Source organism: Miniopterus natalensis, chromosome 9 (genome assembly GCF_054644295.1).
Source record: "Miniopterus natalensis isolate mMinNat1 chromosome 9, mMinNat1.hap1, whole genome shotgun sequence".
Taxonomy (NCBI): Eukaryota; Metazoa; Chordata; class Mammalia; order Chiroptera; family Miniopteridae; genus Miniopterus; species Miniopterus natalensis.
This window is the reverse complement of record NC_142089.1, coordinates 77239103-77255453: the sequence shown is the minus strand read 5'-3', so window position 1 is coordinate 77255453 and position 16351 is coordinate 77239103. Positions and strand designations below refer to the sequence as shown.

The 16351-nt window shown below is 36.0% G+C and overlaps 1 protein-coding gene across 5 annotated transcripts in view; it reads right to left on the bottom strand.

Moving 5' to 3' along the window:
- Positions 1–16351, bottom strand: part of CCDC138 (coiled-coil domain containing 138) — an 88759-nt gene that overhangs the window by 18820 nt on the left and 53588 nt on the right. For all 5 annotated transcript variants that reach the window (XM_087820676.1, XM_087820679.1, XM_087820675.1 and 2 more), the window contains 2 exons: positions 14406–14598; positions 4156–4332 (listed from right to left, as the gene is read on the bottom strand). In XM_087820676.1, the coding sequence (XP_087676802.1) occupies positions 4156–4332; positions 14406–14598 (370 nt within the window). The remainder of the gene's footprint in view (positions 1–4155; positions 4333–14405; positions 14599–16351) is intronic.

Below are 16351 nucleotides of genomic sequence, written 5' to 3'. Positions count from 1 at the left end.
TACTCCTCTGCCCACTCCCTGCTCTTTCTGAAAATACCACACCTAGCACAGCTAATACCTGCCCTAACACCGTTGCTCTAGCTGTGTCCCACTGCCTGAAACAGTCTTTTCCAAGATCTTAGCATGGCTAAGTCCCTCACCACCTTTAATGATCCTATGATATTGGTATTATGATCATCCCCAGTATACCAATAATTTGACAAAAGTTAACTAGACCATAAGATCCATGATGACAGAGGACTTACTTGTCTTGGGTTCTGCTGTATCCCTAGTGCCTAGCTCACTACCAGGGATGAATGTATAGTCTATAGACAGATATTTGTTAAATGAAATAAAATTGAATTTTCTAATTTTTCTACAATGAATATGCATTACTTATAAAACAAAAAAGTATGTATATTATGATTCCAACTATGTAAGAAATATATACACACACACATATATTACACAGTATACAAACTATAAATGTCATGTTAAGGTGGTGGAATTAAGAGGAGTCTTAACAAAAAATATTATATAATTTTTAGTTATTAAAAAATATAACTTCTCACTGTGTTTCCTTATAGAGAACGTTCTTTCATGTGAAAATTTGTAACAGAGAAAACAGGTTATGCGTGTGCGGGATTTGGGACTACAAACATGGTGTGTACATATTAGGTTAGCACTTTGTTCAAAGTATCACACTTATCATTTCATTGAAATTGTCCTTGCCTTAATCTTCCTAATAATAAAAATATAATAGAATGACATAATAAATTAAAAACAGCAAGAAGAGAAGAAATTATGTTGCCCAAATGAAGAATTACTGCCAATGAAAAATTAGTAGCTGCACTAAAATAAAAAATACAGATATGTTCACAAATGAGTTCTAGATGTAGCATGTAGCACAGTCTCAAGCATTTGATGATATCTTTAACTTTATTAATTTTTCTTACCCATATTCAGAGGTAATTTAAACCAAACTCAAGTATATTTCTTTGCAACATTTCCTAATATTTTTTGGTACTTTAATATTTTAGACAGATAACACAAACATATATTGATGCAACTGTATATACACTAGGATCTACCCATGGTAAAAAAAGGAAAAACCCAACATCATGAAAAGTATTCATAGAAAAAAGACAGAATGTAATATTCACAGGGAGTGAATGTACAGAATGGTAAGACTTTTTTTTTTATGTTGGTTTGTAGTTTTCCAAATTCTTATAATAAATTTTACTTAAACAAAAATAAGGTTTGCAAAATGTGCTCAAATATATTACTGTCTTCCAAGAGTTAAACAGTAGCACGATACCTTAGACAAGGCCACAAAAGTGAACAAACTAAATAATGCAAATACAAACTTAAATTCCTCTACTTAAACTAAGTCTGACAAGAAAAGAATTATTTGACATAAAATTAGACTCAAGTTCTCACACAGCTAAATCCAAACAGGTGAGTAATAACTTTCAACCACTGACAGGAAAAAGGAAAAAAAAAAAAATCACAAAGTAATTTTGTAAGAGCAACACCACTAAGTTATTATATAATATATACACTCACACCCCAAACAGATATAATTAGAAGCCCTCAATCTAAAAAAAATATTGTGCTCATAATATATACTGGAAGGTAAATCAATGTGAAGATCTTAACTTACACTTAAAGAAATATATTTTGGCAGCTTTCAAAAAACAATACCTATACAGCTAATGACATTTCTCATATATGAAAAGATGAATTCTGGGGAAGAGCAGAAGGGAAGAAGAAAAAAATCACTTGCAGCACTAACTATAACATAGCTTAAGATAAAGTATCCATAGAGATGGAGAGAACTGTGGCGAAGGACGTCTTTCAACACTTCCGATCCAGCACAAAGAATCCATCACACGTCTATAAAATACTGCTAGAACAGTTCAACAAGGAGGCTGTTAGACCGGGGGGCTCTAGTGCCTTCTGCAGTGTAGCCTACCTCAACAAACAAACCTAAGCCAGAGTGAATGTACTTGAATCTAAGAAAACAAAACTCAAAAACAACTAATCATAAACACTCAACTAGATTTTCTAAAATCTGAGAAACTGAAACTCCAGAACAATTATTATAACAGCCAAGTAACTAAATTTTCCCAAATAAGTCAAATATTTAAATTATAGCCAATTAATTTCTTTGCTTTGTCTGCATGTCTTCTCTATAACCACCTCTGCCCTGGGCCCCACCTGTGGAGCACCTTTAACCATTTTCAGTTTTGGTGCTGTCCCATTCAAATCATTTGCTCAAATAAACTTTTCAAAATTTAATGTGTCTCAGTTTATCTTTTTACAAAACCATTAAAAAACAATAGAAAATGAAATAAAAGAAGTATACAAAAACAAGTCCAAATGTTTTAAATTATAATTGGATTTAACAGACATAAAATTACTGTTAAATTACTATATAGGTTTCTAAACACTGTTTCTATACCGACCTCCTGGTTAACCCAGTACTAGGCACTTTGGGTAGCCCAGGGCCAGAGATTAGCCCACGGACACCTCCCTCTACCTTCTTGCTCTGAAGCTCCAACGGGCTTCAAAGGAAGCCCCAACACGCAGCAGTACACCACAAACATAATGCTTAAAATGTGGCACCGCACACACACACAGCTGGCCACTAGTGCACATGAGATGGGTGAGATAAGCCATCTGCAAATCAATTCTATCAAAATTTCTTTTTCAACAACTCTTTCCCACGAATTAAAAAAATAAATGGCATGTGGAAATTATGTATATGGTGAAATGAGTTTCCCATCTCAAATCTAGAAAAAACAAAACATAAAACCAATAGCTAGAGAAGTATTTGTTGCATTAATCTATCATTCATTTATCCCTTCAACAAATTTTGTTGGCTCACTAACACCAGGTACTAAATTTATATTAACACTGGAAAATATATCAAGAAGATGAATATAAATATCACCAAAGACCTGCCTATTATGGATCTTCCAAAAGTTTCCCACCATTAAAAATGACATGGCTTTCTAGCAATCAAAATTAGCATTTGCTTCATTTACTCAATTTGAGCAAGAAACAATAACCTTGGATTTGATCATAACTTGAACAAAGGTAAACAAATGTAAATGAACTGAACATCTGTTGGCTAACCTAATACTATTTCTCCAAATATGAACATTACAATGCCACAAGTAGGTCCACTATTCCCTAAAATTTTACTGAGTTTTCCTTTGGCTATAGGGAAGATTTCATCTGTGTCAGACATATTCAGACAGATTTGTTTTTGATGAATAAATATTTGCATCTGGTAGGATTTTTGTTTTCCTCATTAAACAAAAAAATTCTGTGAAACTAGTTGGAAATCTACCCACTTAAACAAGTAATCTTGGGTCTCTGTGTCTCAGTTTACTAATTTTTCACTTTTTGCTCTACACCTTAAATTAGTCCATTGAGATTCAAAACCCCAATATTACTTACCTAGGTAGCTAATTCCCCAACTATAATCCATTATCTTAATGGTTACAAATGGCTAAAAATATTAGCAAAAGAGATTAGTGAAAATATGACATTTGGGGGCCAGGAAAACAAACAAACCTGAAAAACCTAATCACTGTGCTAGATAGTAGAATGCACTTCACATCTGGAATCCGAGACCTGGTTTCAAGTCTGAGTTCTACCTCTGTATAGTTGTGGAATCCATGGACAATTTGTCTAGACCTGTTTTTCTATTAGGCCTCCTTCAGAGGAGTGTTGTAAAGGAAAAACAAGTGTGTATAGAACAGTGGCTGGAAAATGTGAAACCATACACGCAATGTACCTAGTTAGAAGCATAACCATGCCTTGCACCCAGCCATTAGGGACCAGCAAGCAGCAACAAGTATAATAGATTGTTTACTACCAAACAAGAAAGAAGACTGAGGATATGAGTAACATTTGCAGAATATATCCACATAACTGAGATGACTATTGGAAATTGTGCTAAGTTAGTGAAAATCTGGACAAAGGGTTAGGTTTTATAACTTAGTGATATTATTAATGACTCTATTATATAGTTGTCAAAAATATTTTAAAGCCTTTCTATTAAAAAAGCAATGGTGTCTGATATGTAGACATTCACCATTCAGAACAGATGAGAAAAATCATCCCACCGCCATTCCTTTATGTATATAAAACTTTAAAACTTACTGGATTCCACTGTCATCTGAAGCAAACTATCAATGACATTGGATAAGAGTCCTTTACTGGATATTCTTAGATGACTTAGTATTACTGGAACAGCTTGATACTCCAAAAATAAGATTTTTCCTTCATCGGTCTTCAAGTCCAAACAAAGAGAATCAAATGCCTGAGCCAGGTAGTCAGCTGAAAAACAATTTGCAAAATCCACTTCCGTATTAGTAGTCTGGCTGGTAACCAGACACAGAAGGTGCAAAGGGAACATCATAACTTTAACATATTCAAAAGTGAAACTATTTAAATGACCAGAGACTACAGGCTAAATGTAAGCTATCCCACGCTTACTGATTTGTTAGAGCTCAAATGGGAAATGAGAAGAGGAACTACATTATGAGGGTAAATTTTACTAAAAATTTTCATATTTTAACATTGAAATAATAAACCCCATATCTATTTTATAGCAAGAAAGGAAATACTTGATGTTTAATACTGAATACAAGTAGTATTTATTTTCCATATTTGATAATTACCACATGCTTCCATAAATTTAAACAGTATTAGTATTTCTTTCACAACAGCTACTTTCTAAGTGTTTACCTATTTCAAAATGTAACTTTATATAAACTTACTGAATAGGTTTTAAACTAGGATTTCTGTCTCCTAATAAAGATAAAACATTAGCATTTAAAAATCAACTTCAGAAGAGTGGATGTGTGCTGGTGTGTTATTTTTTGTGATACATCTGCCATTATGAATGGCAGTAAGATTTTATCAAGGCCAATGCTATGATGGTACCTGCCAGATCAGAATCCCTGGAATTTTCCTAGAGATGTTCCATAGGTGACTGGGAAGCTTGTAAAGCCAGGATTAAGAAGCACACCCAAGCGGTCATGGCTCAGAGGTTGAGCATCGACCTAGGATCCAGGAGATTGTGGTTCGATTCCTGGTCAGGACACATGCCTGGGTTGCGGGCTTGATCCCCAGTGGGGGTAGTGCAAGAGGTGGCCAATCAATGACTCATCGTTGATGTTTCTCTCTCTCTCTCCCTCTCCCTTCCTCTCTCTGAAGTAAAAAAATATATATATATTTTTTTTTAAAAAAGCACAAATTTAACCAGAATCAATGCAACTGAGATATTAAGATACTCCTATCATTACTCTTCAATATACCAAACAACCTAAGTGTTCTAAAACTCATTTTAACAGACTATTCAAAAGGAATAAAAAACTATTCATACCATGCAAGTACTAGCGAGTTAAATTTTCTACTGAGATTTCTGTTTAAAGATTCAAAAATGCCCTTGAAAATATGACAGAATCACCATATTAAAATGTACTGTCTTCTGGCCTACTGCTGCATTGCTTCTTTGCTGTTTCAGCTCACATAAACTAAAGTAATAATTAATGACCCTAATTATTAAGAATGAGAAGCTGAGAATAACCTATGTGAAATTAAAGGATATATAAAAGAATTCTGAGAAATTAACATCTGTGCCTATGATTCACTGCATTTTTACTTTTGATAGAATTTAGTTCAAGGAACACTAACATTATTGTACTTAATTTTTGTAGTTTAATAAAACATTGCAAATAAATGTATATTTAAGTTAAGCAAAGTTGCTAGATTTTGTTTAGACTTATTTAAAAACCCACCTTTATTTAGCAACAACTCAGGTAGAAGAGTATAAATGAATCCTGAATTCAATTCTCCACAGAAACAAAAGTTTTTATCATAGTGCCCAACCTACTGTATTTGACAGAAATGACTTCACTTCTTACTAATACATCATCTGAGATTAAACAGGCTGAATGTTATATGATATAGAAAGTTTGCAAACTTAAAAAATTGTCCTTTATTAATCTGGGGGTTAGAAAAATGGTACTTAGTTATTTTTTTTAAGTGGTTTTACCTTTTAAGGGAGAATTTTTTTTAAATTACGTATATCCTTATAATAGTTTCCCGAATAGGCAAGATTTTCTAAAAACAAGATGAATTTAATTTCTAAGAGTATTAGTAAAAGTTTTAGTTACCAACTGTACCAAAACTAATTTATTTTTATGAATATGCTATATTATTGAGTCTTTAAAACATGCCCTGACATTTAACTATAATCTTTTTATTTCTTATCAAAAGTCAATCAGCCGATCTTAATCAGCATGAAACAGAGTTTCCAGTGCTTAGTCTATATGGCAGATTTAAAACTTAGAAACTCTGCAGCAACTCCCATCAAAAAGTGAACTCTACGTCCCGCCGACTGAAGGGTCCCGGGTTCAATTCTGGCCACATACCGTGGTTGCAGACTCGATCCCTGGCCCTGGCTGGGGTGGGTACGGGAGGCAACTAATCGATGTGTCTCTCTCACAGTGATCTATCTTTCTTTCTCTCTCTCTTTCCCCCCCTCACTCCCTCCCTCCCTCTCTCTCTCCTTTCCACAATCTCTGAAAAAGCAATGGAAAAAATATCCTCAGGTGAGGATTAAAAAAAAAAGTGAGTTCCACTGCCCACCCTTTGAACCTGGGCTAACCTTGTGACTTTAACCATTAGAATGCAGATGTGAAACTTGGGTGTCAGAAGCCTGAGCCTGGACTTCAATAGGCCAAGCCTCTTCCAGACTCCAGCTGGGTAGTCTACTGACACCATGTAATAGCCCCAGGCTAGCCCACTTGAGAATGAGACCAAGCAGAGAGAGGCCCCAGGTACGTGAGCAAGCCCAACCAAGAACAGGGGGAGACCAGTGCAGCCCAAGCACCCAGCTAAATTGAGACCAAGTTACCAACCCAAAGAACTCTGAGCTAGTAAATATTACGGTTATTGTTTTAAGCAATTAAGTGTTTGGTGGCTTATTAGGCCACCACAGAAATCTAATGCAATCTAAAAGACCTCAATTCTGATCTCTAGTAAAACCAACTCCTAGAAGTTGATAATGATGATGATGATGTTTATGATGGTAGCAGCCAGCATATTGAGAGCTTACTACTGCCAGACTCTTTGCTGAACCTTCATGTTCTCATGAAATCTTTAAAAAAAAAAGTGGTGGAAAACAGAAAAGGGACTTGCCCAATGTCACATAGCTAGTGATAGGGCCGGAATTCAAACAAACCTAAGCTGGCTGACTCCAGAATTGAAGTTCTTAGCTACTACACTACACTGCCGTCCTACCACGTCAAACCTTCCTATTATTCAAGAATGGTAGTTAATTCCCTACATTTCTCTAGACCTAAAGTATAAGTACATAATTTGTAAATATATGAACCTGCATAAATTTAGGGCCAAGTATTGAGTAGGGCAGGACAGTAGAACTAGTACAGATGCCAACATTTTAGAGTATATTTTGATTTAAAAAGAAATTTGTCCCTAAAAAAATCCTATCAGATAAAACTCTTGACTTTAACAATCATCTTTACATAGATCAAATGTGTACATATTGAAGGCTTTATTAATTAAAATGTTTTTCACATTGCCCTGGCCAGGTGGCTCAGTTGGTTGGAGTGTCGACCCATGCACCAGAAGGTTGTGGGTTCTATTTCCGTCAGGGCACATATCCCCAGTCAGGGAGTGTGTGCGTGGCAGCTGATTGACGTTTCTCTCTGACATCGATGTTTATCTCTCTCTGAGCATGTCCTCGGGTGAGTATTAAAAAAAAGTGTTCACACTGATTCCCACACCAACTTACTTGTAAATGTTAATGACATATAACATTGTACTGTCCCTCAAGATATTGTTAAGGGTCTGATTATTTGGGGTCAAGAAAGATCTGGATCCCTTACATTTTCCTGACCCTCAGTTTGTGGTTCTGTAAAAATGACAATACCATCTACCTTATAAGGTTATTGTGGGGCACGTACTTGAAACAACCAAGTGAATGACTAGAAAAATGCTAGCAACAGTGCAAGAATTTATGTAATGTTCATTTCTTTCATTCCAATTGCGGGTTTGCCAGTTATTTCTCCTTTATCATTATTACAAACAGCAAATTAACACCTCTGAACTTTTTTCCCTTCTGAATTATTTCCTTGTAATAAAACCTTATTAAAGGTTAGAATACATTTTGATGGCTTCTGTAAGAATGTACTTCAAAAATAATTATCATTTACAATACAATAAAATTTGTATGTTTCTTCTCAGTGATGCACTATATCTGATCATTTTCCTTTTTTAACTGTAATAAATATATAATCTGACAGTTAAATTTTATTTCAGAGACTCGGCGTAGCATAATGATTAAGATACAGGCTTAACCTTGCTTGCCTCAATTTCCTCATTTACAAAACTGAGATACTAATAATAGTGGTATCTCATAACCTGTCGTTGTTGTCGTTAATTCTCACCTTTTTCCATTGATTTTTTAGAGAGAGTGGAAAGGAGGGAGGGAGGAGAGGAAGAGAGAGAGAGAGAGAGACAGAGATATAGATGTGAGAGAGACACACGCATTGGTTGCCTCCCACAGAACCCCGAAGGGGGCTGGGGGTCGAATCTGCAACCCAGGTACATGCTGTTGACTGGGAATCAAACCCGAGAGCCCTCAGTGCGTGTCCGACACTCTAACCACTGAGCCACACCCGCCAGGGCTCTTACAACCTTTTAAGGATTAAATGAGTTAGTATATGTAAAGTGCTTAGCCCATAACATAGTAAGTGCTATGTGTTTGGTATTATTTTTTTATTATCATCTCAGGAAGTACATGCTTTTAGCAAGTCATATAGTAAGATCAAGAGGGTGGGCTTTAGATATGGAGAGAGCTGAGCTGATTCGGACTGTTAAATACTGGTTGTGTGGCCTTGGCACAATTATCTGACCTCTGTAAACTAATCACCACTAATATGGGGATAATAATCTTCAGAGATAATAAAGAGCCCAGCTGGTATGGCTCAGTAGTTGAGCATCAACCTATGAACCAGGAGGTCATAGTTCGATTCCCAGTCAGGGTACATGCCCAGGTTGTGGGTCCGATCCCCAGTATGGAGCATGCAGGAGGCAGCCAATGGATGATTCTCATCATTGATGTTTCTATCTCTCTCTCCCTCTCCCTTCCTCTCTCTGAAATCAGCAAAATTATATATTTTTTAAAAATCAATGGAGCCCAGCCGGGCGTGGCTCAGTGGTTGAGCGTCGACCTGGGATCCAGGCAATCGGGGTTCGATTCCCAGTCAGGACACATGCCCGGGTTGTGGGCTCAATCAATGACTCTCTCACCATTGATGTTTCTATCTCTTTCTCTCCCTCTCCTTTCCTCTCTCTGAAATCAATAAAGATATATTTTTTTTTTATTTTTTTTAAATTATAAAAAAAAAAAAAAATCAATGGAAAAAATATCCTCTGGTGATGATTAACAAAACAAAACAAAAAAAGAGTAGTTATGTTTAAATTTTCAGTTCTCCTAGAATTTGCAGCACTGCACGGTAAGGCAGTCTACTTAAATTACTTCCCCCACCCTTATAACCATTTCTCCTAATGGTATTTACTGGATGTCTTTTTCCTTTCTTGGCTCTTTTTCTTGAGTTGCTTCGCTGTATCCAAAGATTACAGGCAGACCTCGTTATATTGTGCTTCAATTGTTTTGTGCTTCACAGATGTTGCGTTTTTTTACAAATTTAAGGCAAGACCATCAACCAGCAAAAAGATTACAACTTGCTCTGTGATACTCGCCTTATTGCAGGCCTGTAACTGAACCAGCAGTATCTCCGAGGTATGCCTGTTTATCAATCGAGATCCAATAGCCTCCTTTCAACCCTCAACCTACTGCACCTCTCTGGAGCATCTGACAACAAAGGCAGGAAACACAAGATCAAAAGGAGTCAGTCAATCAGCTCCAGAATTTGATATTGATGTAAGTTTGAAGGCATTCAACTTTCTTAACATTTTCTCTCCCTGAAATAAAGGGATAGGGAAAGTGTTCCTCAGGGTAACGTAAATCTTCACAAGGTATTACAATGGCACTTCATAAACTGTAAAATAGCATTTCCCAAATTGTCTTACTCAGAAAATTAGTCCTGTAAGAGACTCAAAGGGTTTGGAAGTTAAATAAGTTTGGGAAATGCTGCATACAATATATTCAAGTTTTACAGATTCATTATGCCCACTAGGACACTAAAGAAAGAAAATATTAAACTTTAGTTACCCCCAAATTTCTCCAACATTTTAAACTACAGACAACAGCTCCCTCTTTTTCTTGAGTCACATCTATTATTTAGCCTGCAGAGCTGCCTTTCCATGAGACAAGACTGCTAGGATGAACGGCAAAAACATCTAGATGTCTTTTTTAAGTAATAATCAAAGGATCTGGGGGCCTCTCTAGATCTTACTCTTAGTTCCCATGGAAGCTGGCACAGTTTTTAAATCTGTCAGAGCTCCATTAATTTTTTTTAAATTTCAGAGGACTAATCCTGAGCTTTTCAAACAGAGAAAATAGAGAAAAATGATATAAGACACCCATGTTGCACCACTTCGACTTAGATATAGCAGCTGTTCTTATTTTACTACATATAGTCTTTTTAAAAAAAGAAATAAGGTACAGAAAAAAATGAATTCAACAAAAATTAATCACAGATGGGCTGGTTTTACAACTTGGGGAACCAGACTGTCCCTTTATTAGCTTTGTCAATTAATCAAAACTGGAGGAGGATGTTTTTATGGAGCTTGGTTATTTTTGTACACCATAAGACAATCTGTAACTTTCTAAACACATTTTAACATTTTTAAAATGTATCATTTAGATTTTTAATAAGATATCTAATACCTTTCAATCAATCCTATTCATTTTGCCTATTTGGTCATGTTTTAACTAACTGCAAAATTTTGATCCTAGATCTCAAAGCTTGTCTGATACCAAATTAGACCTAAAAGAATGCTTTCAACTACCAATTTACACTTGATCTTAGCCAAAAGGCCTAGAAGTATGATATAATCATATTACGGTATGATATAATTTGTAGATTTTAAGAGAAGATAAACTAAAAGTAATGTATTTTTTAGAGGTTCGCATAAACAGCATTTGAGGAGCATTTGCCATCCAACCGTGTTTTCATATTTGACAGCTGAAGTTTCCTTGCAGGCCAAGCTCTTTTACAGTTCCAAGCATTTGTCCATGCTGTTCCCTCAGGAATGCCCCTTCTCTTTATTTTGTGCCTATGAAATCCTGCACACCCTACATGGTTCAGCTCAATGCTGACTCTTTCTACTAAACCCTCTTCTGATCCCTGTCTCATACCCCCAAAAGCAACATAATTTCTCTTTAACCAGAACACTATTTAAACTTCTAGTGTCATTAATTGCGAGATGAAACAGAATGAAATATTTAGTCTACTTATGCACGAGATACTAATGTCTTTGAGAGCAGGGACTATCTTATGATTCTATGTTCTTAAAAAAGTGACTTAGACAAGAATTAGCAATTGCCCTGGCTGGTGTGGCTCAGTTGGTTGGGTGTCGTCCAGAGCATGGAAAGGTTGCCAGTTTGATTCCCGGTCAGGGCACATGCCCAGGTTGCAGGCTCGATCCCCAGTATGGGGTGTGCAGGAGACAGCTATATCTCTTGCTCTTTCTCCCTTCCTCTCTCTCTAAAAATCAATAAAAAATTCCTTAAAAAAAAACGCAATCAAACTCATTAAATATATATATTTTGCCAATTTTGTGTCATTTCTTGGTTTATTAACCCAATTGTCTTATTTTGATGTTTTAAATCAATATTACTCATTTTTTATTATGTATCACAATTATTTTAAAATCTTCTAATGAAAGCCTCTGCACCAGTGTTGCTGTTTTGTTTTAAATTATCATACTCGTTATGAATATTTTTTCAAATGAAATTTCCAACCACTTTCTCAACTTAAAGAAACTATACTGGAATTTTACTTGGTATTATTACACTAAGCCACTGGAGTATCTTATACTTTTTAATACACTTGGTCTTCCACAGTAAGAATGAAAGTCCTCTATTTCTGTCATTTAACTTCAGCTGTGGATTGAAAAGGGGCCACATACTAAACTCGACAAGCTCATGGGAGGCCTGCCTGGCAGCCTTACAAACTCAGAGCCCCAAAGTAACCCCATACGAAGGTCTGAAATTAAAAGTTCCTAACTAAAAGCATTCATGGTGGGTAGTCATGACCTAGGGCCATATTTTTCCCTAACAAAGGTTAATCTTCACCTTAACTGAGCCTGTCTGTAGTCTTTCCGCATCTAAGATAACATACCTGATAACATACCTTTGGAATATCAAAATAATTTCTCTTTTTCCAAACCCTCAAAGCACAGCTGCCTCACCAGAGAAACCACAAATCCCCATTGTTATTATATTGTTGTTAAGTATCCTACATAAGCCTATGTAAAAGCAGCCTGTGTCTATTCCATCTAGTCTTTATCCAACCCCAGAGATTTCACCCCCCACGCCCGTTACACTTAGCTTTCTCCAGCCTCCCTGATCCATCACCAACGAATTTCATGTAACGCCCTTACGTCTTCTCCTTTGATTCTGATGTATAAAATAAGTGGTAAAACCTGCTATTCTCCAGAGCATTATCTCAATCCATTGAGATTTTGCTTCCCAGCAACTGTCAGTTTGGCTCAAATAAACTCATATAAAAATTCTTACTGGTTTGGACGTTTCTTACATTGACACAGCAAGAATCTATCTTATCCTGTTTATTCATCTATTATTTACCCGTACCTTTATGCCCTGCTATATTTCATGAAGAGGTTTACAGATACCATATTAGATTAATATCCAGGTTTTACACTTTGTTTTAATTACATGAACAAGGTTTCTTTATCCACATGTATATGGCTGCTTATCACTGACAGTGATAGTATACTATAGTCATAGTCATGACAGTACTGAAAGTCAAAAGATGTTTGTGGCCCTAGCAGGTTTTGCTCAGTGGTTAAAACATCAGCCTGCGGACTGAAGGGTCCCAGGTTCGATTCCAGCCAAGGGTATGTACCTCGGTTGCAGGCTCGATCCCTGGCCCTGGTCAGGGTTTGTGCAGGAGGCAGCCAATTGATGTCTCTCCCTTCCCCCTTCCACTCCCTCTGGAAAGCAATGGAAAAAAATATCCTCAGGTGAGGATAACAAAAAAAAGAAAAGAGCTAAGAAGATAGAGTTAGGGGTTTTTTCTTCTTAAATTTCATATAATCAGGAGTAACTAAATAGAACATACTTCAGAAAAAGTAGTCAAATTAAACTATTCCCACTGCCCACTTAAAAACATGGGTTATAGTCCAGTCAGCGTTGCTCAGTGATTGAGCATCAACCTATGACCCAGAAGATCAAGGTTCAATTACCCATCAGGGCACATGCCCAGGCTGTTGGCTCGACCCCCAGTCAGGGGCCTACAGGGGGCAGCCGATAATGGCTCTCTCATCATTGATGTTTCTCTCTCTCTCTCCCTCTCTCTGAAATCAGTAAAGGTCATTTTTTAAAAACACACACACACACAAATATGAGTTATAGAATTTAACACACAGGAAAGGCGGATAGGTGGTATATTTATTGACTACACTGATATGACTTACTTGAACAATTCTCATATTTAATAATTTAAAATAACTACTTATTAGCTGTATATCAAAACTATATTAAAACGGCCAACTATGATTGAAATACTACTTCTTAATTCATTCATGTCTTTATTCACTAATGTACATCAAGTACTATGCTAGGTGCAGGAAGATAACAATGTTAAAAGGCCTTTTGGTTTTTCCTCAGGAAAGTTACAAACTAGTGCAGGAACTGACATATACTCTCTGTAAAGGGCCACATAATAATATTATAGGCTTTGGAGGGCAATATAGTCTGTTGCCAACTACTCAGCTCTGTTGTTGTAAGGGAAGAACAGTCATAGACAATAGGTAACAAATAAGCATGGATGTGTTCAAATAAAACTTTATTTACAAAACAAATGGTGGGTCCAATTTGGCCCATGGGCTATAGTTTGCCAACATCTGCTCTCATGGAAAATAACTAACTAGCGATTTCAACACTATATGATAAATGCAGTGACAAAAAGCAAAGTTGTTAAGGAGCCTGATCTAAGAGAATCAACAGAGGCTTCTGGGAGAGGCCAACAATCTAACTGATGCCACTACTGCCTCAAATTCAGGAAATAAAAGTAATTTTTATAATGTGCTACTATTATAAAACAATTTAAAATCTCATTCTGAAAATGTAAATCGTATTTGACTATGTAAGAATTGCTTCATAATATAGTAGTCTCTTGTAGTCGTCTATGAAAATTATACCATAAACACTTTTAAAAGCTTACCTTGAGTGACTGTTTTGAGAACAATTAAAGTTGACAAAAATCTCAATGGCAGACTAGAACTCCTAAAGAAAGCAGCTGTCTTCGGTTTATTCTCCAAGGAAGGCTCTAAAGAATTATCCTGAATTCCCTTAGCTCCTACTCCTTTGAATATGTCTTCACCCAATCTCCTCAATGTTGATGTCATAGTTGAATGCTGTTAAAAAAAAAAAAAAGTATTATCTTAGTATACTTATTCATGTTCAGAAAATATAATTTTAAATATTACAATCAAACATAGGAACTAAAGTCAATTTTTTTGCTAATTAAAAAATAAAATGGAGCTGAAACATGCAAGTCTGAAAAGTAATAATTTTATAATCAACTTTAAAAAATTATTTATGACTATTTTTCTAAAAGAAATGGGCAGTCTACTAGAATTAGAAAACTGAAAAGAGTTATTTTCTAAGAATAAATTTAGAAGAAGAATTGAGACAAAATTCAGTTTGAAAACATTTAAGAACATATAATCATGAGGTATTTCTGGTATAGAGAAATCAAAGGAACAGAGACAGACTCTCTACATGCTCTTAATTGATCTATCATTACTAATTAATGGTTTATTAGGTATATAGTACAGTGTTAGCTTATTTTTTAAAATTTTTTTAAAAATATATCTTTATTGATTTCAGAGAGAGGAAAGAAGAGGGATTGAGAAAGATAGAAACATCAATGATGAGAGAGTCATTGATTGGCTGCCTCCTGCACGCCCCCAACTGGGGATCAAGCCCACAACCCGGGCATGTGCCCTGACCAGGAATCGAACCCCAATCGCCTGGATCCTAGGATCCTAGGCTGACACTCAACCGCTGAGCCACACCCAGCTGGGCACAGTGTTAGCTTATAAAGTGATCATCTAAGACCTCACTGCCTTACACAGCTCAGTCACAATGATTTTGATAACTTTTAACAATTTTAGAAAAATAAAATACTGGGTTAGCACCATGGATAATTCTCATGGCAAATAAACTAAAACAAGAAAATGGGCAAAGAAGAAATAATGGCATATAACTCCCTCTAAAATAATATAGGCTCTTAAGATATTCCATATACATGTTAAGAACTAAACAACCCGGCTGGAGTGGCTCAGTGGTTGAACTGAGCCAGGGAACATGCCAAGGTTGCAGGCTTGATCCCCAAAGAGGGTGTAGAGGAGGGAACCAATCGATGTTTCTATCTCTCTATCCCTCCCCCTTTCTCTCCATCTAGAATCAATAAAAAAACATATTTTAAAAAAAATAAAGGGGAACCATTTCAAACTGCTGCATACGAGAGTGCTATTCCAGACTTATAAATAACTTAAAATTTTCTTTATTATTACCCAGTTCTCCCCATCTTATGGAAATCTGTGACCGACTGGTACCCAAATCAGTATATCTTGCAAAGTGGATAACAAGAATTAGTTTTAGAATTTCTACATATAAAATTAGAGACAGATATATTCAAATTTTATGGGAAATCAAAGGCCAAATGATTGGGTAGTGAGTGGCACAAGCAGTGCAATCTAATTTAAATATATTATCAATAGCTTTTAATATCATTAGGAAAAAATACATGTTTTTTTTTGCATTTTGTTTTTAAATATGTCTTTATTGATATCAAAAAGAGGAAGGGAGAGGGAGGGAGAGAGAGAGAAACATCAGTGATGAGGGAATCCTTTGATCGGCTGCCTCCTGCATGCCCTCAACTGGGGATCGAGCCTGCAACCTGGGCATGTGCCCTGACTGGGAATCAAACTGTCATCTCCTGGATCATAGGTCGAGGCTAAGTGCTGAGCCACGCCGGCTGGGATACATATGTGTGCTTTAAAACCTTTCTATAAAAATGTAATAGAAGAAAATATTTCAAAGTTCTACTCAAATAATTGTTACAATGATATAATTAGGGGAACTTTGCTTATTTAAAAATAT